The sequence below is a fragment of the Nerophis lumbriciformis genome, linkage group LG28 (assembly GCF_033978685.3).
Source record: "Nerophis lumbriciformis linkage group LG28, RoL_Nlum_v2.1, whole genome shotgun sequence".
NCBI lineage: Eukaryota > Metazoa > Chordata > Actinopteri > Syngnathiformes > Syngnathidae > Nerophis > Nerophis lumbriciformis.
Window position 1 is genome coordinate 12761697 of NC_084575.2, and position 26075 is coordinate 12787771.

General features: G+C 40.0%; 2 protein-coding genes across 5 annotated transcripts; one reads left to right on the forward strand and one right to left on the reverse strand.

Moving 5' to 3' along the window:
* The first annotated feature begins 4848 nt into the window (after positions 1–4848).
* cenps (centromere protein S) lies at positions 4849–11202 on the forward strand. The gene is made up of 5 exons (XM_061923637.1): positions 4849–5050; positions 5190–5313; positions 6878–6911; positions 8757–8823; positions 11031–11202. Exons 1-5 carry the CDS (start codon positions 5021–5023, stop codon positions 11139–11141), a joined length of 366 nt encoding a protein of 121 aa, XP_061779621.1. The 5' UTR covers positions 4849–5020; the 3' UTR covers positions 11142–11202.
* A 320-nt stretch (positions 11203–11522) lies between these two features.
* On the reverse strand, positions 11523–20612 carry tardbpb (TAR DNA binding protein b). Of its 4 annotated transcripts, none has more exons than XM_061923636.1 (6): positions 20461–20612; positions 19897–20255; positions 15963–16126; positions 15750–15890; positions 15487–15654; positions 11523–13019 (listed from the first exon to the last, which is right to left on the reverse strand). In XM_061923636.1, the coding sequence occupies exons 2-6, from the start codon at positions 20135–20137 to the stop codon at positions 12528–12530; spliced, it is 1206 nt and encodes a 401-aa protein (XP_061779620.1). In that variant the 5' UTR covers positions 20138–20255; positions 20461–20612; the 3' UTR covers positions 11523–12527. The 4 variants fall into 4 exon arrangements, with proteins under 4 accessions (XP_061779620.1, XP_061779619.1, XP_061779618.1 ...); XM_061923635.1 differs by having other exon boundaries at positions 15487–15657; XM_061923634.1 differs by having other exon boundaries at positions 15741–15890.
* Between the last annotated feature and the right edge of the window lie 5463 nt (positions 20613–26075).

Below are 26075 nucleotides of genomic sequence, written 5' to 3' on the forward strand. Positions count from 1 at the left end.
ATGGGCGGAGCTTTCAACCGATCACCACCTGGTGGTGAGTTGGCTGCGATGGTGGGGGAGGATGCCGGACAGACCTGGCAGGCCCAAACGCATTGTGAGGGTTTGCTGGGAACGTCTGGCAGAGTCTCCTGTCAGAGAGAGTTTCAATTCCCACCTCCGGAAGAACTTTGAACATGTCACGAGGGAGGTGCTGGACATTGAGTCCGAGTGGACCATGTTCCGCGCCTCTATTGTCGAGGCAGCTGATTGGAGCTGTGGCCGCAAGGTAGTTGGTGCCTGTCGTGGCGGTAATCATAGAACCCGTTGGTGGACACCGGCGGTGAGGGATGCCGTCAAGCTGAAGAAGGAGTCCTATCGGGTTCTTTTGGCTCATAGGACTCCTGAGGCAGCGGACAGGTACCGACAGGCCAAGCGGTGTGCGGCTTCAGCGGTTGCGGAGACAAAAACTCGGACATGGGAGGAGTTCGGGGAAGCCATGGAAAACGACTACCGGACGGCTTCGAAGCGATTCTGGACCACCATCCGCCGCTTTAGGAAGGGGAAGCAGTGCACTATCAACACCGTGTATGGTGAGGATGGTGTTCTGCTGACCTCGACTGCAGATGTTGTGGATCGATGGAGGGAATACTTCGAAGACCTCCTCAATCCCACCAACACGTCTTCCTATGAGGAAGCAGTGCCTGGGGAATCTGTGGTGGGCTCTTCGATTTCTGGGGCTGAGGTTGCTGAGGTAGTTAAAAAGCTCCTCGGTGGCAAGGCCCCGGGGGTGGATGAGACCCGCCCGGAGTTCCTTAAGGCTCTGGATGCTGTGGGGCTGTCTTGGTTGACAAGACTCTGCAGCATCGCGTGGACATCGGGGGCGGTACCTCTGGATTGGCAGACCGGGGTGGTGGTTCCTCTCTTTAAGAAGGGGAACCGGAGGGTGTGTTCTAACTATCGTGGGATCACACTCCTCAGCCTTCCCGGTAAGGTCTATTCAGGTGTACTGGAGAGGAGGCTACGCCGGATAGTCGAACCTCGGATTCAGGAGGAACAGTGTGGTTTTCGTCCTGGTCGTGGAACTGTGGACCAGCTCTATACTCTCCGCAGGGTCCTTGAGGGTGCATGGGAGTTTGCCCAACCAGTCTACATGTGCTTTGTGGACTTGGAGAAGGCATTCGACCGTGTCCCTCGGAAAGTCCTGTGGGGAGTGCTCAGAGAGTATGGGGTATCGGACTGTCTGATTTTGGCGGTCCGCTCCCTGTATGATCAGTGTCAGAGCTCGGTCCGCATTGCCGGCAGTAAGTCGGACACGTTTCCAGTGAGGGTTGGACTCCGCCAAGGCTGCCCTTTGTCACCGATTCTGTTCATAACTTTTATGGACAGAATTTCTAGGCGCAGTCAAGGCGTTGAGGGGATCCGGTTTGGTGGCTGCAGGATTAGGTCTCTGCTTTTTGCAGATGATGTGGTCCTGATGGCTTCATCCGGCCAGGATCTTCAGCTCTCGCTGGATCGGTTCGCAGCCGAGTGTGAAGCGACTGGGATGAGAATCAGCACCTCCAAGTCCGAGTCCATGGTTCTTGCCCGGAAAAGGGTGGATTACCATCTCCGGGTTGGGGAGGAGACCCTGCCCCAAGTGGAGGAGTTCAAGTACCTCGGAGTCTTGTTCACGAGTGAGGGAAGAGTGGATCGTGAGATCGACAGGCGGATCGGTGCGGCATCTTCAGTAATGCGGACGCTGTATCGATCCGTTGTGGTGAAGAAGGAGCTGAGCCGGAAGGCAAAGCTCTCAATTTACCGGTCGATCTACGTTCCCATCCTCACCTATGGTCATGAGCTTTGGGTTATGACCGAAAGGACAAGATCACGGGTACAAGCGGCCGAAATGACTTTCCTCCGCCGGGTGGCAGGGCTCTCCCTTAGAGATAGGGTGAGAAGCTCTGTCATCCCCGGGGAGCTCAAAGTAAAGCCGCTGCTCCTCCACATCGAGAGGAGCCAGATGAGGTGGTTCGGGCATCTGGTCAGGATGCCACCCGATCGCCTCCCTCGGGAGGTGTTTAGGGCACGTCCGACCGGTAGGAGGCCACAGGGAAGACCCAGGACGGACACGTTGGGAAGACTATGTCTCCCGGCTGGCCTGGGAACGCCTCGGGATCCCCCGGGAAGAGCTGGACGAAGTGGCTGGGGAGAGGGAAGTCTGGGCTTCCCTGCTTAGGCTGCTGCCCCCGCGACCCGACCTCAAATAAGCGGAAGAAGATGGATGGATGGATACATGAAATGGAAAATAGGACCCCGCAAGGGAGTGTATTAAGTCCAGTACTACAAACCCCGTTTCCATACGAGTTGGGAAATTGTGTTAGATGTAAATATAAAAGGAATACAATGATTTGCAAATCATTTTCAACCCATATTCAATTGAATATGCTACAAAGACAACATATTTGATGTTCAAACTGATAAACTCTTTTTTTTTTGTAAATAATCATTAACTTTAGAATTTGATGCCAGCAACACGTGACAAAGAAGTTGGGAAAGGTGGCAATAAATACTGATAAAGTTGAGGAATGCTCATCAAACACTTATTTGGAACATCCCACAGGTGAACAGGCAAAGTGGGAACTGGTGGGTGCCATGATTGGGTATAAAAGCAGCTTCCATGAAATGCTCAGTCAATTACAAAAAAGGATGGGGCGAGGGTCACCACTTTGTCAACAAATGCGTGAGCAAATTGTTGAACAGTTTAAGAAAAACCTTTCTCCACCAGCTATTGCAAGGAATTTAGGGATTTCACCCTCTACAGTCCGTAATATCATCAAAGGGTTCAGAGAATCTGGAGAAATCACTGCACGTAAGCAGCTAAGCGCGTGACCTTCAATATCTCAGGCAGTACTGCATCAACAAGCGACATCAGTGTGTAAAGGATATCACCACATGGGCTCAGGAACACTTCAGAAACCCACTGTCAGTAACTACAGTTGGTCGCTACATCTGTAAGTGCAAGTTAAAACTCTCCTATGCAAGGCGAAAACCGTTTATCAACAACACCCAGAAACGCCGCCGGCTTCGCTGGGCCTGAGCTCATCTAAGATGGACTGATACAAAGTGGAAAAGTGTTCTGTGGTCTGACGAGTCCACATTTCGAATTGTTTTTGGAAACTGTGGACGTCGTGTTCTCCGGACCAAAGAGGAAAAAAAACATCCGGATTGTTATAGGCGCAAAGTTGAAAAGCCAGCATCTGTGATGGTATGGGGGTGTATGAGGGCCCAAGACATGGGTAACTTACACATCTGTGAAGGCGCCATTAATGCTGAAAGGTACATACAGGTTTTGGAGCAACATATGTTGCCATCCAAGCAACGTTACCATGGACACCCCTGCTTATTTCAGCAAGACAATGCCAAGCCACGTGTTACATCAACGTGGCTTCATAATAAAAGAGTGCGGGTACTAGACTGGCCTGCCTGTAGTCCAGACCTGTCTCCCATTGAAAATGTGTGGCGCATTATGAAGCCTAAAATACCACAACGGAGACCCCCGGACTGTTGAACAACTTAAGCTGTACATCAAGCAAGAATGGGAAAGAATTCCACCTGAGAAGCTTAAAAAATGTGTCTCCTCAGTTCCCAAATGTTTACTGAGTGTTGTTAAAAGGAAAGGCCATGTAACACAGTGGTGAACATGCCCTTTCCCAACTACTTTGGCACGTGTTGCAGCCATGAAATTCTAAGTTAATTATTAGTTGCAAAAAAAAAATTAAGTTTATGAGTTTGAACATCAAAATCTTGTCTTTGTAGTGCATTCAATTGAATATGGGTTGAAAAGGATTTGCAAATCATTGTATTCCGTTTATATTTACATCTAACACAATTTCCCAACTCATATGGAAACGGGGTTTGTATTTTAGATAATGATAAATGAAGTGTTTAGTGAAGTGGAAGGGTTAGTGGAGGTGGCACTGTTTGCTGATGATGGAGTGATGTGGAAGAAAAGAAGATTCAAAAAGAGGTAAATAACGTTGAAGAATGGGGAACAGCTTGGGGTTTAAGACTCTCTGTTGGGGAAACTAAAGTCATGAATTTTACAAAGAGGAAGGTTCAAATTAAGCTCCAAATTAAACTTTATGGAGAAAATATAGATGAGGCACAAGTATTTCAATATTTAGGAATATGGTTCGATAAATATATGAACTGGTCAATCCATTTCAGTACAATAGTGGAGAAAAGTAAAAAGGTGTTAAATATAATGAAGGCTTTTGTTAAATATAATGAAGGCTTTGATGGGTAAAGATTGGGGGGCTGATAGACAGACATTGAAAGGAATAAATACATCACTTTAATTTGATCTGTTATTGAATATGGATGCATCATTTATCAATCTGCTTCAAAACCATTACTTGGGAAAATAGACAGGATCCAGTCACAGGCACTAAGGTTATGTTGTGGAGCTACGAATCAACCCCAGTGCATGGCAGCATTACATGTGGAAAATAATGACAAAGCTTTAAACATGAGAAGAGATCAACCGTCAGCAGTTTATTGGGCAAACTTAAAACTTGAAATTGATAGGGAAACATATTACAGGCTGTGTGACTATTGTCATCAGATTGAAAGTGTAGGACATGTTTTAATACAATGTAGGAAATACAATAGAGAAAGGGAAATAAGTTTAGGTTAGTAGTGGAAGATATTTAGGATTGCCCTCAGAACACGTAATATACAAAGCATTATATACATTTAAACCGGCTTAAATAAAATAATATAGAGTAGGGTTGCATCTCGGTCCACACTCCATATCAGAAGATGGCGGTAATGCACACCAGAAGGTTGCTTGCCAACCGCCATTAAACCAAAGAAGAAGAAAACTCCTAACCACATGGTGGTGCTGTGAAATGTAATTCGAACAAGCCTACGTGACGTCACCAGACTTGTTTGTTTTGAATTGTGCCGCGACATCTCAGAAACATTCCTAATTAAGTCATATTATGATTTAGTGGCTGTTTCACCACACTTCATCGGTGTAAACCTTTACTTCACTGTCAATATGTCAGTCGGAGAGGACGAAACGCTTCAGGTAATTAAAGTATTTCACTTTGTTTGCATGGCTAATGTTATCGCTAACTACTGTAGTTTAGCTAGCTAGAATCCAATGAGACAAAAATGTCGCTACTCGCTATTAATGACAATAATGATAATAAAGACTTGAACTACAGCGACTGAAGGCAGCTGTACATTACACTGTTGGTCAACTGTGTCAGAAGATGGAAGAAGAACACCGGACGAAATTTAGCCGACAGGTCGTTGCTGCAATATCAGAGACTACCTTCAGACAAAGTGGTGGGTCCAACACTACATGATACATCTTTCATTGTGCACATTTGTTATAATATACATTTACAACTACATTAGTATTCATTCACTAACATAGACTAAGTGGTGGATCCAACACTACATGATACATCTTTCATCGTGTACATTTGTCATAATACACATTTACAACTACATTAGTATTCATTCACTAACATAGACTAAGTGGTGGGTACGAACACTACATGATACATATTTCATTGTGCACATTTGTTATAATATACATTTACAACTACATTAGTATTCATTCACTAACAGAGACTAAGTGGTGGGTACGAACTAGTGATGTCCCGATCCAGGTTTTTGCTCTTCCGATCCGATACCGATGTTGTTTTTGCACTTCCGATCCGATACCGATATTGGCCTATCCGAGCATGTATTAAAGTTTAAAGTTTTTTAGCCTACTTAGTTGTCAGATTCATGTTGAAAATGGTTTTCGTACTCTTGATAACAACTAGCCAGCTGAATTAGGGGAGTTTGAATAATACACAATGGTTGGTAACAAGAAACTGACCTGTTTATTCAAGGATAAACACAAAATAGACAAAATTATACATGACAAACAGAAATGGCATCATTGAACAAGGGCTGTGCGATATGGACTTTTTTAATATTGCGATATTTTTAGGCTATATCACGATACACGATATATATGTGGATATTTTGCCTTAGCCTTGAATGAACACTTGATGCATATAATCACAGCAGTATGATTATTCTATGTGTCTACATTAAAACATTATTCTTCATGCTGCATTAATATACTTTTAAACTTTCATGCTGTGGCTATGAAAGTAGCTTACCACCACCAGGTGTGAATGAATGATGGGTTCTACATGTAAAGCGACTTTGGGTACTTAGAAAAGCGCTATATAAATCCCAGTTATTATTATTATTATTATTATTATTAATATTTAGTACTAATTATAATAAAGACACCAATGTTTCTAAATGAACTTAACCAAAATATATGTGTGCCAGTTATTGGTTAGGCCAGAAAGTAATTAGCATTTGGATATTTTATTTAACGTTTATAAGATCCTGGAAAACATTTTGTGCCATTCAAATAATATTGAAGTTGGCAGAGTTGAATGACTGAAGGGGAATTTTGCAAGTTATTTTTGTCACACAGAGCACAAAAAAACGACATCAAATGTGCTATTGAAAACAACGCTGATGCCACATTTTAATGTGTACGACTGGATTTAGGACTAATTTTTATTATTGTTCACCAGATTGTGATGTTTTTATTATTATTAGTTATTATTATTATTTAGGGTGTTTTTGCTATTGAAATGATAAGTGTGTTATTGATGTTTTTTGACTGATATTGATGTTTTTGTTACATATGGCTATATATTATTACATAATATTTAGAAAAGGATTACCATATTGTTAAAAATCCTGTTGGATGTGTATGTCATGTTTATGAAGTGGAGACCCATTTAGTTTTTACAGTACAGTCTTTGTAAAGACAGCAGCTTTTGTGTCACGAAAATACTTCCTTAAACTTCAACTTCTGTTTCTTTTTCAGACATCTTTGCCAAAGATTTGGAGGCGTTTGCAAGGTACCTTTTTCTCTTTTGTTAACTTCTTTGATTATGCCAACTGAGAAAATGTGAAAGTTAATAGAAAAGTGCTATAATAACTGCTTTCATAACATTTTCTTACCTGTGGGACATCGTCTGAGACAGGAGAATACTCGGGTGGGTGAGGACGCTTTATATGCTGGCTGTGTGAAGGTGTATGTGCCAGAGCATCGCCTGTACGCCGGTCATCTTATTAGTGCTAAAATACAATTTGAAATTGTAAATTAATTATGATTATATTAATAACGTAGTTATTTAATTTTTACAATTAGGATTACAGTATATTAATACTATTATCTTTTTTTTTTTTGCAATTATAATTACAATATTACTATACTCACTTTATTTTCATTGTACAATCAAATTAATACTGTAATTATTTAATTTTTATTGAACAATTATAGTTAAATAGTTACATTTTTACAATTATTGTGATCATAGTAATACTGTACTATCAACCTAATTTTCATTTTTCAATTATGATTATATTAACACTAACTTAATTTTGATTTTTTTTTAAATATGATTATATTAATACTATAATTATTTAACTTTTATTTTTACAATTATTAAGATGAATACTATTATTACTTAATTCACTTTTACAATTATATCAATACTATAATTATTTAATTTGCATATTTACAATTAATAAACATTTTTTTTAAAGGTGCAAAGTATGGACATTAATTTATTAAATATTGTCTTTTACACAACCAATGGTAACAGTAACTGTTCTAGTTGGTGGTGTTAAAAAAAAAAGTAATTTAGAGTGAGTGACATGGACTACTTTTAAAGGGGAACTGCCCTTTTTGAGAAATTTTTCCTATCATTCACATGTAGGCCAAGAACACGTTACGTATTCTAAGTTGTGAAATACTACAAATCGAGGTGGCTATCAATGCAGCTAACAGAAGTAATCTATTATCTATCTATCTAAGGTACTGTAATATAGCAGTTTGGTGACTGGAAAGTAGTTTTAAATTTAACAGTGAGCGGCTTTTATCACAGTGAGCGAGTAGAAGCTCCATCTATCCCCGCACAAAAGTGTGAGGCTATAAACCTAACGTTAATGAGCAAAATGAACAAAAACTGCTTCGACATAGTAACTGCTAACTTAATTACTCTTAAGAATAACCGATACGTTACTACTTACAACAAAAATAAACACTGGTTATTTAGCCATAAAACACTTAAGCAACCTTACGTTTTTTTTAAGTTACCGGTATATACCATTTGGACTAAAAATACCGCAGTATCAGTTTTGGTCAATATCGTCCAACCCAAGCACTTAGCAATAGTGCTATTTGCTTGATCTGCTTGTCACTCAGCTTCAAAAAGTTGTAGCTCATTCTCCGTATATTCAGGCTCAAAAATATAAGATTCTGGATCATCATTTGTCCCAAAGTGGTTGCTGTTGGCTCTAATGAAGTTTGCCATGATTAGTTGTTTTTGAAGGAAACAGCCAACATTAACTTGTGATTTATCGGTGAAATTAATACACTGCCATATGCTTAAAATGATCGAAATATGTAAATATCACATGTCATGATGAATGTGCCTGTTACTACATAACATATATACATAAAACGATGCAGGCTTTTGGATGTTTTTTAGGGCGCTTTATAGGCGGATTAGAGCGACTCTCATTGGCTCCATCGTTAGTGGACTTTTGCTCGCTTTTATTTAAGAGTTAGAATGTAAAAAAAGTTTTAAAAAAATGTTTTGCTTGTCTTACATAAGGATTGCAAACAATAAGTCAAATTCCAAAAAAGTGTAGTTCTCCTATAAATGATGAGCTCAGCATTTTTACGGTCATTTCAGGCATGCTAAAAGATGTACGGTGTCTGCAGAGGACGTCAAACTGTTGGCTCGCCGCAGCACCGCATTGGTAAGTTACAATGTTACTCAAGTGGCGCCCCATATGGGTTGTGTTCAAGTGCTTTGTAAGACATGCTAGCAGAAATGTGATGCAACATTTTAATCATCATTAGAAATCTGACCAATGTTCTGGACAATGAACAAATTGTAGTCAAGTTTTGTTTTCCTTCAAAGATGTTGGATGGATGTTTTGTTTGATGGTGACCATGTTTCTTAAAGGGGAACTGCACTTTTTGGGGAATTTTGCCTATCGTGCACGATCATGAAAGACATAACGGATATTATTTTTTTTAAATGCATTTTAAATATTAAATAAACGTAAATAAGTCTACTTACAGTGGAGCCAATGGGAGGTCCTCTATTCCACCCATGAAATCCAATAAATAACCATTCAAAAGGCGCCAACAATACTCTATTTACATTTCATGACTGTGTTGGCCCTGTGATGAGGTGGTGACTTGTCCAGGGTGTACCCCGCCTTGCGCCCGAGTGCAGCCGGGATACGCTCCAGCGACCCCAAGAGGGACAAGCGGTAGAAAATGGATGGATGGAAGGATGGGACTTGAATATTAACTAGGTATTAGTGATAATGCAAGCGCAAATGCAGACAAACTATTTATAGCGGCTACGTGATCACTCCTGTGTCCCTGTGTTTACACAATGGAGTGGTCTGCTGCTTCCCGCTTTATTCTAGATCATAAATCTCGCCTCTCACCTGGAAAGTAGATGGCTGAGGATGTAGTCCGACAAGTTGGTACACTTTGACAGCCATTTAGGACCCAGAACTGGCGAGAACGACACAAAAAGACACTTGGTGCCTCCTGCCACTTAATCCCATTTCTTTGCATGGATTATGAGTAATTTTTAATCTAAATGGGATTATATGAACATCCCAGCAGTCGGCATCCTATTGACAGCAAACCTTGCACAGTAAGTGATGTTTTATGTTTGTTGGCTCTCATGAAGTCTGCAGTGAGTAGTAATCAGTGATGAAGAAAAAAAAAAGCTATGTTGTGATGTTTTTTAATTTAATGCTTAAAATGGTCAAACTACGTAAACATTTTGAGTGGAGTTAAATATTAAATGTTATCAGAAATGTGCCCGTTACATTACATATATACTTACAGATTGTATATAAAAACTAAATGGAGGTGTTTGGATGTTTAAGGGCTTTATAGGCAGAATTGAGCGACTCCCAAAGACTCCATTGTAAGCTGACTTCTGATCGCATTAATTTAATATTTAGAATGCATTAACACAAAAACATCCATTGTCATGTCTCTCATGATTGTGAATAGGCAAAATCCCCCAAAAAAGTGCAGTTCCCCTTTAACATACAATTTATTGGGTGTGGGGGGAAATATCGATATAGCAATACTTCTGATATATTGATTTTTGATGTTCTTAATAGCAATTTAAAAACAAGTAAAGTTAAAAATAAATTAAAGTCATGTTTTGGCCCAGTTGTAACTCAAGGACATGCAATTAACGGAATTACATTGTTTATTGAATCAGTTTTTCCAATTAATTACTGTCATTAAGTGCAGTATTTCTTAACCATAGGGCAAAAAGTATCTGTTTCTCAGTTGTGGCCCCTATAAACCCAGTTACAACAGTTGTACACAACCGCTTGTGGTTAAACAAAATAATTCTGGAGCTAAAGTCATAGAGAAGTTTCTTAAACGCAAAGTTAGGACTAAAGTGATGAAGCTACTATTGAGTTTGAGAAACATTCATTATTAATTTTGTTTATTTTAGCACAACATTATTGTATGCCAAATGTATTTTCTAGTCAGTTATTTATAAGTCCCTTCTTATGCAGTATATTTGGTTAGAACCTTCTGATCATTCTGAGTGACCTATGCCTAAAGTTTGTGTTATATAATAGCATGTTTTCATAAAATTTAAAAAGATTGTAAATGGTTCGTATGTTATATAAATTAATGATTAAAATCAAGAGTAAGATTAATAATTCAGTGTTGAGTGGGCCACTGTAGTGGAAAAGTCGGGGCCCGAAACCAAAAAGATGGATTATCCAAGATTTTTCTAATCAAATGAATGGTTGCAGTTGTAAATATGCTACATATGGTATGTGAAGCCTTGTTGTGCACCAAAAGTGTTGTGCTTTAAGTACTTTGTAAGTGTGTGACAACCTGACTTTGACCTTTCAGCATATTTTACAACACAAAAAATGTCTCATTTGACTCTTTATTTCAGGCTGTCTACATACAAAATAAGAGTGAAGAACTGGAACAAGAGCAGAAAGATTTGAAAAAAAAGAATTCTTGGAAGAGGAAAAGCAGAGACACCGAGGAGAACAAAGAATAAAAGGTTTAATAGTTTTCTCTTCTTCAGTATAGGTGAATAAACAAAGCAAACTTTTACATCATCTGATGCACATTAAATGTGTCATAAACCTGAGCTATAAAAGGCGGTTTTAGAATAGCAAACATCGTCCAGGGATGACCAGTCAGCAAAAAAACACTCACACCTTGTTGCAGACGCACACAAGCAGAAGAAAGAAGCATGAAAGAGACGAGTACTACCATGTCTCTCTGGGAAGGCCACACACTCAAAGTGTTGGAAGTTGCATCTTCGTCCTTCAGCCTGGGATCAAATGTAGACCTCAACCAGCCGAGCCCAAGGTCCCTAAATATGTGAATCCAATTAATTGTTTATTCTGCAAAGCCACTCACTCAACTAAGCATCTATTCAAACCAACTTTATTAGACAACTCCCTTCTTTTGACATTTTTCCAACACCTCACAAACATCAAGCGCTACAGGAGGGGGGCATTGGACATACCACGCCACGTTCTCACACCAGCACTCGTGCCCATACCCCGACCCGCTAGCGTCTTCAGTCGGTGTCATCCACATCAAGTACACACTTACAGGAACAAGAAACAGCACACACCATTCAGATGATACAAGCGGTACAACATTCCATACATTTCACTTTGTCCACACATTAAGAATAAGGAGAATCTTGCAAAGATTAAAAAAAACAAAAAGCCAACAAAAAAACCTTGAGGTACTAATGAAAGGATGTCCGTGTTAGGCGCTCGTTAGCATCCGCAGCTTCCACTCACACACTCAGAAAGCAGTCAGAATTTGGGCTCGTTCACGTTCACAAGCAGTCCGCTCTACGCCTCTCAGTCCGCTCACTCATCGCCTCGCCACAAGCCATCCCAATCGCACTCATCAGTTCCTAAAAAATGTCACTTGCGCAGCGGATAAAAGTGAAAACACCCACCGTCTGTGAGAACGTCGTTTGATGGCAAAGCATTTACAGGCGGGAAGAGAGTGATACCGATACGGCGCCGACAATGCCGCCATATTGGAGCTTCCTTGCAGGGAAACGGAAGGTGGGAGTCAACTGCAGAAGAGATTTCAATCAAGGCTTTTTGTTCCACTTGACTGCAAATAAAATTTCTAAAAACATCGAAGTTTCAACCAGATTCTTCCCAATGCAAGATTGCCTTCAAATGATAAACATTCATGCATCACGTTACAATACATGCATTAGAGAATCCAGTTGAAAAGGATACAAACATGAAAAAATAGCACTTCCTGGTAAACAACTCACAACACACCAAATTCAATCTTTAGCTTTTTCCTGCAAATCTACAAAACATCTTCCACAAAAGTATTTTTTAACCAGAAAGAAAGGTCTGATCTTTCTCACGATACTTACCACACGGACACGCTTAGCTTACATACCCCACCCAGACGACTTTGACTCCATACTGGACCCAAAGCCTGAGCTAAACCCACTACCGCTGCTGGCGGAGTTGGAGCCTGTCCCCCAGCCCAGGCCAGCCGAGCTGGCGCCGTAGTTGCTGTTGCCGGCGCTGAAAGACTGGCTCTGGTCCCGGTTGGCGCTGGCGCCGCCGGAGGCCGCGCCTGAAGTGGACGACTGCTGCTGGCTGGCGAGCATGCCCATCATCCCCCAGCTGCTCTGAAGGGCCGCCTGGGCAGCCGCCATCATGGCCGGGTTCAGGCTGAAGGAGCCGAAATTGGCCAGGTTACTATTGGTGCTGCTGCCTAACCCGCTACGGCTGCCACTGAATGCCTGGGCGCCAAAGCCGTTGCCGAACCGTGTTGTGCGATCAAACTGCCGGTTGCCGTGTTTGGGCTCAGCGTTTGAGATGTGGACGCTGACGCCTTTGATGATTAGGTCTTCACCGCACAAAGCCTGAGCGACCTGTTGGAAAAAAAACGCATCAGTTAGTCGAGTCAACAACTTAGCATACAACTACATATACTTTTTCTTTAGACAACAATATTGACTTATTGTCAGTGCATAGTATATCTATACCGCTATAGGGCTTGAAAGTGTGAGGTAGTAAACGCAATGCATTATGGGTTTTGCTCGCATACAGCTGAATGCAAGACTCTGTCCTAAAGTTTTTTATTATTTTTTTTTTTTTTTTAACAAGTTCAAAACTTGGAAATGTTCTGTATCTATAACTGCCACAATTGTTCTCATGATTGCTTCAGGAAAAAAACGATTTGGTGAGCTTTTACATCACTTTTAACGCCATCACTTCTACATGTATGTGCACTTCATGTCTACATATAATGTACTTTTCTTAGTGTGGTTCGTTTTACAGTGACTTAATTGTAGAAAATAGCAACAAAACACCTCAAGTTAGTTTTTCATTTGTTATTCAAAAAGACTGTTTACAAACTAACTTGCAACATTCAAGGAGGGTAGTGAAGTGAAGTGAAGTGAAGTGAATTATATTTATATAGCGCTTTTCTCTAGTGACTCAAAGCGCTTTACATAGTGAAACCCAATATCTAAGTTACATTTAAACCAGTGTGGGTGGCACTGGGAGCAGGTGGGTAAAGTGTCTTGCCCAAGGACACAACGGCAGTGACTAGGATGGCGGAAGCGGGGATCGAACCTGCAACCCTCAAGTTGCTGGCACGGCCGCTCTACCAACCGAGCTATACCGCCCCACAGACTATAGTGTAGCCCAAAGCTTTTCATTTGGCCCGCCAAACATCACCCAAATAGGCTTGATGAAACCTGCGATGAGGTGGCGACTTGTCCAGGGTGTACCCCGCCTTCCGCCCGATTGTAGCTGAGATAGGCTCCAGCGCCCCCCGCCACCCCAAAAGGGAATAAGCGGTAGAAAATGGATGGATGGAGGCTTGATGAAACCATTAAAACTAGGGTTGATCATGTATGCAGTACTCCCGCCAACCTGCAAGGGAAAACTGCGAGGCATATATGTCACAGTGAAACAGCAGTGGTGTGAGTGGAAGAAGAAATCTACCTTATTCAACCATGAAAAAAATAAATTAAAAATTAGACTTAACGACTCTAAATCTAAATCTGTGTGTTAAAAACAGATTACCGTATTTTCCGCACTATTAGCCGCACCTAAAAACCACAAATTTACTCAAAAGCTGACAGTGCGGCTTATAACCCGGTGCGCTTTATATATGGATTGATATTAAGATTCATTTTCATAAAGTTTTGGTCTCGCAACTACGGTAAACAGCCGCCATCTTTTTTCCCCGTAGAAGAGGAAGTGCTTCTTCTTCTACGCAAGCAACCGCCAAGGTAAGCACCCGCCCCCATAGAAGAGGAAGCGCTTCTTCTTCTACTGTAAGCAACCACCCGCCCCCGTAGAAGAAGAAGAAGCGCGCGAATATTACGTTTCATTTCCTTTGTGTGTTTACATCTGTAAAGACCACAAAATGGCTCCTACTAAGCGACAGGTTTCCGGTTCATGAAAAGACGCAATCTCTCCATCCGCACACGGACTACTATTTCACAGCAACTGCCTAAAGACTTTCAAGAAAAGCTGGCTACTTTCCGTGCAAATTGTAAAAACAAGATAGCTGAAAAAAAGATCCGGCCAGAGAACATTATCAACATGGACGAGGTTCCACTGACTTTTGATATTCCTGTGAACCGCACTGTGGATACAACGGGAGCACGTACGGTGAATATTCGCACCACAGGGAATGAGAAGTCATCCTTCACTGTGGTTCTAGCTTGCCATGCTAATGGCCAGAAACTTCCACCCATGGTGATATTCAAAAGGAAGACCTTGCCAAAAGAGACCTTTGCAGCCGGCGTCATCATAAAAGCTAACTCGAAGGGATGGATGGATGAAGAAAAGATGAGCGAGTGGTTAAGGTAAGTTTACGCGAAGAGGCCGGGTGGCTTTTTTCACGCAGCTCCGTCCATGTTGATATACGACTCCATGCGCGCCCACATCACGCTGGTTTTTAATATATTATTAAAGTTTGACTGACCTATCTGACTGTTTTTTTGACATTCCTTTAGCGCAGTTAGATGCGGCTTATAACACGGGGCGGCTTATAGGTGGACAAAGTTTTGAAATATGCCGTTCATTGAAGGCGCGGCTTATAAACCAGGGCGGCTTATGGTGCGGAAAATACGGTATATCATTATATTTTAACTTATGTTCACCCCGCATCAACTATTTTACACTGACGTGATGTTACTTGGTGCATGTACGTTATATTGCACTTTTGGAGAGAAAAAGCATGATTAAGTGAGCTTCAATCAAATATTTTTTGATCAAAAAATGTGCATCAACAAGGATTCACTTTATGGTTTTCAGCAGTATTGGTTCCAAACTGTGTTGACGTGTAAACTGACGGCCAAACACAAAATATGAAAATACCTGATCATCTGCAAAAGTGACAAAGGCAAAAGCACGGAACGGCTTGGGGATGAAGACATCAGTGACTTCTCCATACTGCATGAAAAACTGCCTCAGTTCATCGGTGGTCATGTCCTCTGTGCAACGTCCCACAAAGACTTTGCGGCTCCTCAGCGGCTCGTCTGGACCCTGCTGTCAACACAAAATCACACGGGTTATAAAAGCCCACCTTTTCAAAATGGTTTAGATTGTGGTAGTGTTGGCGAGGACATTACCATATTCACCTTGGAGTTAGGGAGCTTGCAGTCGCACCATCTGCCGTCGATCATGTGGCGCTGGGAGACCACTTTCTCCTGAGATTCGTACTCTGTGAACCTCACAAAGCCAAAGCCTTTGGAGTTTCCGGTGTTGGTGTCTCGTTTGACCTGAGGAGGGAAATGGATGGTGAATGCAAACAAGCGACGCGCATTCGACTTGTGTTTTGTTTCGGGAAGTACCTGCACCATGATGACGTCCCCAAAAGTGCTGAAGTAGTCTTTCAGGTCCTGTTCTGTGGTTTTCCATGGAAGACCGAGCACAATCAGGTCGGACGTCTTCATGTCGCCTCGTTTCATTTTCACAGCCGAGGAGGCATCAATTTCATCCATTTTTCTTTTGTTATCTGAATAGGTCAAACACAATGATGAACTTGATTGGAGGCTGGTAGCTGAAGTATCACAGGACAAACACCAATGTCAGCACATGTTACACAGGAACTACTAACAATGCATCGTTGTCCAATAAAAAAAATGTTTTTTATGGATTAAAACATTTTTTGTGGGTGATATAAAAACATACATTTGACAGTCTCCCCAGGATTTTTGCGATGTTGCTATCTTGCCAATTCACACAAATTCCAATTGATCCACACAAATTAAGCATGGCCTTGCAACTTTGTCTAAAGCATGCAACTTTTCAGCACACTTTGGCCAATCGCTTATCAAATTTGTTTCTGATGCTCAAATGCACATGTCTAGTGTCTAATCAAAACGTATGTTTGTTTTTTGTGTAGACGAATCAGGAACAACTACGTGAAACAATATATAAACTATTTATTGCTCATACAGCAAAATTCTCATCCTACAGCTCAGACCTACTTCCTGTTCTTGTCTACGGCACTAAACCATTTGGCTAATGTAGTATATAAACATTTACTTCCGAGCTTAAAAGTATTTATTTATCATATAAAGAAATGATATTTATCTATACATATATAGATACATATATAGACTTCTGAAAATTAAAAAGGTAGCATTGCAAATTGCATGCAAATAAACACCAATAAATCAATAAAGATACCAATACACATTAAATAGTAATACAAATCTATCAGATCAATAAAGCGCAAACTTAACTTTTCTTTTGAAAATAATACTGCTATAAATAAAAATGTAGTATTGTACATTGTATGCAAATAAAAAAGCAAGTAAAACATTGAGATGACTATATAGTTTTATTAAGTGAAGAAACGCAGTCTTTTCCCCAAAGTATCATGGCTCTTTGTTAGTGTGCACTGATGTTAAATACAATGTACACTTCATTGCACATGTAAAATATTACTATATTGATGATTAAATGCATTATAATTCCACAAGAGTTTTGCAGCAGCACACGCGCATACGAGCTGTCTAGGGCTGCAACAACTAATTAATTAAATCGATTAAAATCGATTATAAAAATAGTTGGCGATTAATTTAGTCATCGATTCGTTGGATCTATGCTATGAGCATGTGCTGAGGCTACTTTTTTTTATTTTATTTTAATTTTTTAACCTTTATTTATAAACTGCAACATTTACAAACAGCTGAGAAACAATAATCAAAATAATAGGGGTGTAACGGTACGTCTATTTGTATCGAACCATTTCGGTACGGGGGTTTCGGTTCGGTGCGGAGGTGCACCGAACAAGTTTCCACACGTACATATTAAGTAGCGTACTGCACGTTGTGTAAACAATACTCAAAATGCCGGACATTTGAGGCATTTAAGGAACTACGCCCTGACAGCTCCGCAAAAGAAGACATGTCCGGTGAAAAGAGGACGTATGGTCAGTCTATCCTAGCCCGTTAGCTGCTAGCATGCTAGCAAAAGAGGACATGACCGGGCTAGGATAGACTGACCATACGTCCTCTTTTCACCGGACATGTCCTCTTTTGCGGGGCTGTCCGGGCGGTGTTTCTTAAATGCCTCAAATGTCCGGCATTTTGAGTTATGGTTGCGTGTATTTTCAATGTACGTTCAGGGTTAAGAAGGTTAAAAACAAAACAAGTTGTGCGCGCAGCAGCATTCGTGAGGGAAGGGGAGAGACAGAGAGAGTTGTGATAAATGCGCATGCGTCGTCAGGCTTTGCTTTTTATCGATAGATTTATCAGATTTAATTTTTTATTATCTATAGCAGGGGTGTCAAAAGTGTGCATTTTTGTAAAATTTTTCTTGTTTTATTTGGCAAGTTGAAAGAACATGGCGCCAGTATGCTGTTTTTTTTCCAATAAAATACTGGAAAGGATATAAATGTAGTTTGTCTCTTTTATCTGATTATTAATTGATTAATCGAAGTAATAATCGAGAGATTAATCGATTATCAAATTAATCGTTAGTTGCAGCCCTAGAGCTGTCCTGTTTGGATGTGCAGAGTGACTGCTTTAGTGTACTTACAAGCAGACGATGTGTAGACATAAAGGGGAGAACGGACTCATTTTAGCTTAAAAACTAAAGATAAAGGTGAAGTTATAACACTGAAACGCCCTCAGGAAGAGGTGCTTTAAGACATGGCTAGCTAGCTAGCTAGCAGCTAACGTCCATCCGCCGTCGGCAGTTTTTTAGTTACTTCTAAATCACTAATCCTCACCTCCATGGCGACAAATAAAGTACGTTTCTTAAAAGTATCATCCCTGCAGTACGAGGAATAGCTAAACATGTTTCACTACACACCGTAGCTCACCGGCTTCAAAATGTAAACAAACACCATTGGTGGATCTACACCTGACATCCACTGTAATGATACCAAGTACAATAGTTATCTAGTCGATACAATGATTACATCGTTATTTTTGGCCATCACAACATCTTTCGTTTAAAAAAAATTAATATTATGATTAAAAACTCAGGAAATATGTCCCTGGGCACATGAGGACTTTGAATATGACCAATGTATGATCCTGTAACGACTTGGTATCGGATTGATACCCAAATTTGTGGTATCATCCAAAACTAATGTAAAGCATCCAAACAACAAAAGAATAAGTGATTGTAACATTTTAACAGAAGTGTAGACAGAACATGTAAATGTAAATGAACAAGTAGATTAATAATTTTCTACCACTTGTCCTTGATAATTTTGACAAAATAATAGAATGGAAAATGACAATATGTTACTGCATATGTCAGCAGACTAAATTAGGAGCCTTTGTCTGTGTACTTACTAATAAAAGACAAGTTGTCTAGTATGTTCCCAATTTTATTTAAGGACAAACTTGCAATAAGAAACATATGTTTAATGTACCGTAAGATTTTTTTGTTAAAATAATGCAATTTTTTGTGGTTCCCTATAATTTAGAAAAGTACCGAAAAGTATCAAAATAATTTTGGTACCGGACAACATTAATTGACACAATGTCAGACAACGATTGTAATGGACACACTCACGCAGATTTCTTCTTACATATATGGAGATATCCACTGAAATCACCAATTGGGAAAAACGTCACAAGTCGGGATGATTTCAAACTGCTCATTTGGAGGAAGTATGAATGAAGTAAGGCAAGATTGTTTGATTTAAACTTTTCGGGTATTATCCAGATCCCAAATAAACAAAACCAGGTACCAACAGGTAAATATTACATATATAAGTTATATTTTATATCGCTATATTTGGTCTAATTTAGGGCTGCAACAACTAATGATTAAATTCGATTATAAAAAATAGTTGGCGATTAATTTAGTCATCGATTCGTTGGATCTATGCTATGCGCATGGCAGAGACATTTTCTTTTCTTTTTTAATAAACCTTTATTTATAAATTGCAGCATTTACAAACAGCTGAGAAACAATAATCAAAAATAAGTATGGTGCCAGTATGCTTGTTTTTTTCCAATAAAATACTGGAAAGGATAGAAATGTAATGGCTCTTTTATCCGATTATTAAGTGATAATCGACAGATTAATCGATTATCAAATTAATTGTTAGTTGCAGCCGTAGTCTATTTATACCTGCATTGTCCTTTCCATCATTGTAACTGAGCTACTGTGTGGAACAATTTTATTAAAGTTTGTCTAAGTCTAAGTCTAAAAGTTGGTTTTGCATTACATGTCCCCTTCAAATTAAGACACCATAAACAATGTATAACCTGATTAATTTTAATCGTATACAAACTTAACTAGGTATGAAGTTACCTTTAGGGTAGTTGACGACATAGACGATATTCCCCCATCCGTTCTCCGGGGCGTGCAGGACCCCCTCCACAATCCGCACTCCCCTCATGCACTGAGACACGGGGCTCCTGAAGCGAAGGCCGCACGCTCCGGGAAACTGAGCCGCGACCGTTGACAGCAATACAGTGCCGTCATCCTCGGACGGAATCTCCATTGGCTCTTCATTTTCTTCCTCTGCCACTCGGACATACACTTCGGCCATCGTTCCCGCACTGAAGAGTCGACTTTACCGCGTAAACACTATAGAGCGTGTTAGCAGCTAGCTCGTTAGCCGTCTACGATAGCGGCTAATGGGCTAACAGCACTCAATGGAGTCCGGCCTGGAAAAAAGTGACAACGATAACGTTTGTTATGAAAAGTAGAAATAGTAAGAATAGCATTCACAACATGTCAAATTCATTGAGACGAGACGGTTTGATTGTCGTGCGCCTTTGTTTTGTGTCAACACAATAACACGGCTGTTCTAAAATACCTTTTTAACGACCCTACTGTACACTTCTACTTGGACAAAGTCAAATTACTCACAAATCGCTTTTTGGAGACGCAATTCGGTTTGAAAAGGTGTATGTATAGCGAGAAATACGACATATAGGACCGCTTTTTTCCACGAGGCCAACCGTTACACCGCCATGTATTGCCTGGTTGGGTTACCTAAGAGAAGCAGGAAGTGCGTCATCGTATTTAGACGGCATCAGTTTTACCGAGGTTCATTTTTTTCTATCGTCACTGAATTATACACCATCGAGTCACTTATTAATGAACATTTTAAACCAACAGCTTGTTGTATTAAAACACCAGACGCGAGTTACTGCTGTTTATGAGTCATTTTGTTTCACGGCTCACACCCGCACTGAGTGAGAGAATAGTATAGTCCACTCAACTTCCGTTATTCTTTCTCATTCTACAAGATGGCGGCACCCCGTAATCGTCTTTTTGTAAACAACACATTTAACTTAAAACATTTTTTTTTGAAGAATGCAACTCTATAGGAATGTGGGCTGTTGGACAGTTGTGGCATTTGGTAGTGTATGAACATATAGGTTTAACGCTTCAATGTTGTTGTACAATGAGTCGGTTTCAGAAGATTTTTTTCATTTTTTATTTATTTAACAACAAACACACATTTATAATTCACACAAAAGTCAAGGCACTTTCAACATCAAGGAAAGAAAACAAAAGTAAATACTAGGGATATCGGCGATAAATACGTTAAAATGTAATATCGGAAATTATCGGTATCGGTTTTTTATTATCGGTATAGGGTTTATTTTTATTAAATCAACATAAAAAACACAAGATACACTTACAATTAGTGCACCAACCCAAAAAACTTCCCTCCCCCATTTACACTCATTCACACTCATTCACACAAAAGGGTTGTTTCTTTCTGTTATTAATATTCTGGTTACAGTCTGCAAGGGATTCAGTCCGTGAGCACACATGATTGTGCGTGCTGCTGGTCCACTAATAGTACTAACCTTTAACAGTTAATTTTACTAATTTTCATTAATTACTAGTTTCTATGTAACTGTTTTTATATTGTTTTACTTTCTTTTTTATTCACGAAAATGTTTTTAATTTATTTATCTTATTATTATTTTTTATTTTTTTTAAAGTACCTTATCTTCACTATACCTGGTTGTTCAAATTAGGCATAATAATGTGTTAATTCCATGACTGCATATATTGGTTGATATCGGTATCGGTTGATTTCGGTATCGGTAATTAAAGAGTTGGACAATATCGGATATCGGCAAAAAGCCATTATCGGACATCCCTAGTAAATACAGATAGAGTAATATTACTAAAAAAAAGACAAAAAGGGCTAACTAAATCACTTTAAATGTTTTTAACAGAGATATCAATTTAAGGGCTTTTATACTCTTAATTAGAAATGTCCGATAATGGCTTTTTTTGCCGATATTGTCCAACTCTTAATTACCGATTCCGATATCAACCGATACCGATGTATACAGTCGTGGAATTAACGCATTATTATGCCAAATTTTGTTGTGATGCCCCGCTGGATGCATTAAACTATGTAACAAGGTTTTCCAAAATAAATCAACTCAAGTTATGGGGGAAAAAAATGCCAACATGGCACTGCCATATTTATTATTGAAGTCACAAAGTGCATTATTTGTTTTAACATACCTCAAAACAGCAGCTTGCAATTTGGGACATGCTCTCCCTCAGAGAGCATGAGGAGGTTGAGGTGGGCGGGGTATGGGGGGGTGGGGTTAAGGTGTGTGTGTGTGGGGGGGGGTAGCGGGGGGTGTATATTGTAGCGTCCCGGAAGAGTTAGTGCTGCAAGGGGTTCTGGGTATTTGTTCTGTTGTGTTTATGCGGATGTTCTCCCGAAATGTGTTTGTCCTTCTTGTTTGGTGTGGGTTCACAGTGTGGCGCATATTTGTAACAGTGTTAAAGTTGTTTATACGGCCACCCTCAGTGTGACCTGTATGGCTGTTGACCAAGTATGCCTTGCATTCAATTATGTGTGCGAAAAGCCATAGGTATTATGTGATTGGACCGGCACGCAAAGGCAGTGCCTTTAAGGTTTATTTATAATATCGGCAGCCCGATATTATCGGACATCTCTACTCTTAACCATTCTCCAAGATTTGATTGATAATTGTAAACCATTAAGCCAATTAGAAAATGTAGGCCTTACTTTTATGAATCGACATTTATGTAGAAAACATTTTGCCTGGAGCGTAATAATGTTGACAAACATTTCTATGTTACAAACATACGTTTATAAAAATACTAAATTTGATCTCTTCTATAGTGAATGGGGACATCTCCACACCCTTATTGTTTCTCAGCCAATCTCTGATCTCCTCCCAAAACACATGTACACTCTCACATTCCACAAACAGATGATTGACATCCTCTACGGCTCCACATATATAACAGCCATCAACCTCCATGTTCAATTTAAGTTTCAAAAAATCCTTTGAAGGGTATATTCCTTTAATAATTTAAAAATTGTATTTCTTTAATTTTGGGAAGAATTTGGTATGTAATATATCTTGTCTTTATTTTCATTAGCTCAACTTTTGTAAACTCCTTCAGGATATAGTCGGTTTCAGAAGATAACCAAAGCAATTGCTTGGATTTTACCGCTGTCGTGTCCGGCGCGCGTCCCGCACATTAAATTAGTGTGGTGGTCAAGCGAGCTTTGTTCTCAATAGTTACCAGGCGCCATTTTGCCTTTCTCGAAGAAAAATGCTATTTGCTTGTGTTGTTTTCGGCCGTACAAATCGTTCAATTAGCTAAAAAGGATAAACGTTTCTTCGTAGTTCCCCTAGATGTAATCACAAAGAGCGGAAGAGTGCAAGATTTTACGAAACAACGATTAGAAACCATTTCAAGGTAGCTGTTGAAGAATGCATGAGTTTGCAGTGATCACTTCGTTAATGGTTTGTTTGATATACACTATATTGCCAAAAATATTTGGCCACCTGCCTTTACTCACATATGAACATGAAGTGCCATCCCATGGAATTGTCCAAAATGTTTTGGTATCCTGGAGCATTCGAAGTTCCTTCCACTGGAACTAAGGGGCCAAGCCCAACTCCTGAAAAACCAACCCCACACCATAATTCCTCCTCCACCAAATTTCATACTCGGCACAATGCAGTCGGAAATGTAGCGTTCTCCTGGCAACCTCCAAACCCCGACTGGTCCATCAGATTGCCAGATGGAAAAGTGTGATTCAGAAAGTATTTGCACTATGCGCTTCAGCATCCGCCGACCCCTCTCTGTCAGATTACGTGGCCTAAAACTTGGTGGCTGACTTGCTGTTATTCCCAAACTCTTCACTTTTCTTATAATAATGCTGACTTTGGAATATTTAGGAGCAAGTAAAATTCACGACTGGATTTGTTGCACAGGTGGCATCCTATGACAGTTCCACGCTGGAAATCACTGAGCTCCTGAGAGTGTCCCATTCTTTCACAAATGTTTGTAGAAACAGTCTCCATGCCTAAGTGCTTGATTTTATACACCTGTGGCCGGGCCAAGTGATTATGACACCTAATTCTGATCATTTGGATGGGTGGCCAAATACTTTTGGCAATATAGTGTACATTTAACGTGTATTATTATTACTATGAATTGATTAACGTGGACCCCGACTTAAACAAGTTGAAAAACTTATTCGGGTGCTACCATTTAGTGGTCAATTGTACGGAATATGTACTTCACTGTGCAATCTACTAATAAAAGTTTCAATCAATCAATCAAATTATATAATCTATTTGTTTATTATTATATTGCTATTATTTCCCATTTAAGTATTTTCTTGATATTATTTGTATTTCCTAAACACATGATTGCTACGAGTGTTTCGAAAAGCACAATCTCGTATAAAAGAAAGCAAATGTGAGTAAAATCCTCAAAGCTTTTTACCAAACGCAACAATCATAAAGCACAAACACAATGTTGACATGTATTGTTAAAGTTTTATTTTTATTTATTTTTGATTTTTATTAAGGATCCCTATTAGCTGGTTGCCTCAACAACCCACTAGTCTTCCTGGGGTCCACAATTCAATACAATTACAAGTAAAAGCATATAATTATAACTACACAATACAGAAAAAAATAGAAAATAAAAGCATCAATGAGAAAACAAGCAAACAATTTACAGTCACAGAATAATAATTACCATTTAAATATAACTACACAATATAATTTTTTTATTTAGCCTTTATTTAACCAGGTAAAATCCCATTGAGATCAAAGATCTCTTTTCCAAGGGAGACCTGGCCAAGAGGGCAGCAGCAAGGTTACATTAAAAACAGTAAACAAATACATAAAATATCACATTAACAACATTAAAACTTGCTCACATGACACATGTGCATACAGACAAGGTAGACTGCAGTCCTTTCACAGAAGCTTTAAACTCATTTAATGTAACAAGGGTTTGAAGTTTAATATTCGATTGTAGGTTATTCCAAGCCTTCGGTGCTGAAAACCTAAATGCTTTCTTGCCCAGTTCAGTTCTTACTTTGGGGACGACAAATTGCAGAACATTCATTGAACGAAGATTGTGACTTCCTTGTTTCTTTGTTAAAACCAAACAAATCATCAACGAGCAAACTAATTTAAAGACTCAGATAAAAAATTACTCTCTTTTTAAAAACCTGTTTACTTTCAATGCCGGTGAGAATTTGAGGCAGGTTATTCCAGAGCGATAAAGATCTATAAATAAAAGATTTCCGCAAAGCATTCTTCCTGGGACGAGGGAGTACAAAATGCCCCTCACTGGACGCCCTGGTATTATGATTATGTATAGTGCTACTGTGAACTATTTGGGCCATTAGAAAAGCAGGAGTTTTACTACCTGTTACTGATTTGAACAATATAAGAGTATTAGCTGACAACCTGTTCTGCACTGTTAGCCAGGAAAGAGAAGCATGCATTTGGTTAACATTGGTTCTTAGTGAACAACCAAGAACCAGCCTTGCTGCCCTATTCTGGACAATCTGGAGCTTACTGATCTCACCACTTGCAGCAGACGCCCAGGCTGTAGAACATGGGTGTCAAACTCTGGCCCGCGGGCCAAATTTGGCCCACCGATTATATATTGCGGCGGTGCCGCGGTAACACCGCATTCACCGTTAATTCTAATACTTGCCAACCCTCCCAGGAGTCTTCCAAACTTCAGCGCCCCTCCCGAAAATCATCAGGTCTGCTTTTCAGCCAGTCCAACGAGTGCTGGCCCAGTCACATAACATGTGCGGCTTCTGCACGCACACACTAATTGAATGCAACGCATACTTCATCAACAGCTATACAGGTTACACTGAGGTTAGCCGAATAAAAAACTTTAACACTGTTAGAAATATACGCCACACTGTGAATCCACACCAAACAAGAATGACAAACACATTTCGGGAGAACATCCGCACCGTAACACAACATAAACACAACAGAACAAATACCCAGAACCCTTTGCAGCACTAACTCTTCCGGGACGCTACAAGGTGTGTGTGTGTGTGTGTGTGTGGGGGGGGGGGGGTTGGTGGTAGCTGGGGTGTATTTTGTAGCGTCCCGGAAGAGTTAGTGCTGCAAAGGATTCTGGTTATTTGTTCTGTTGTGTTTATGTTGTGTTACGGTGCGGATGTTCTC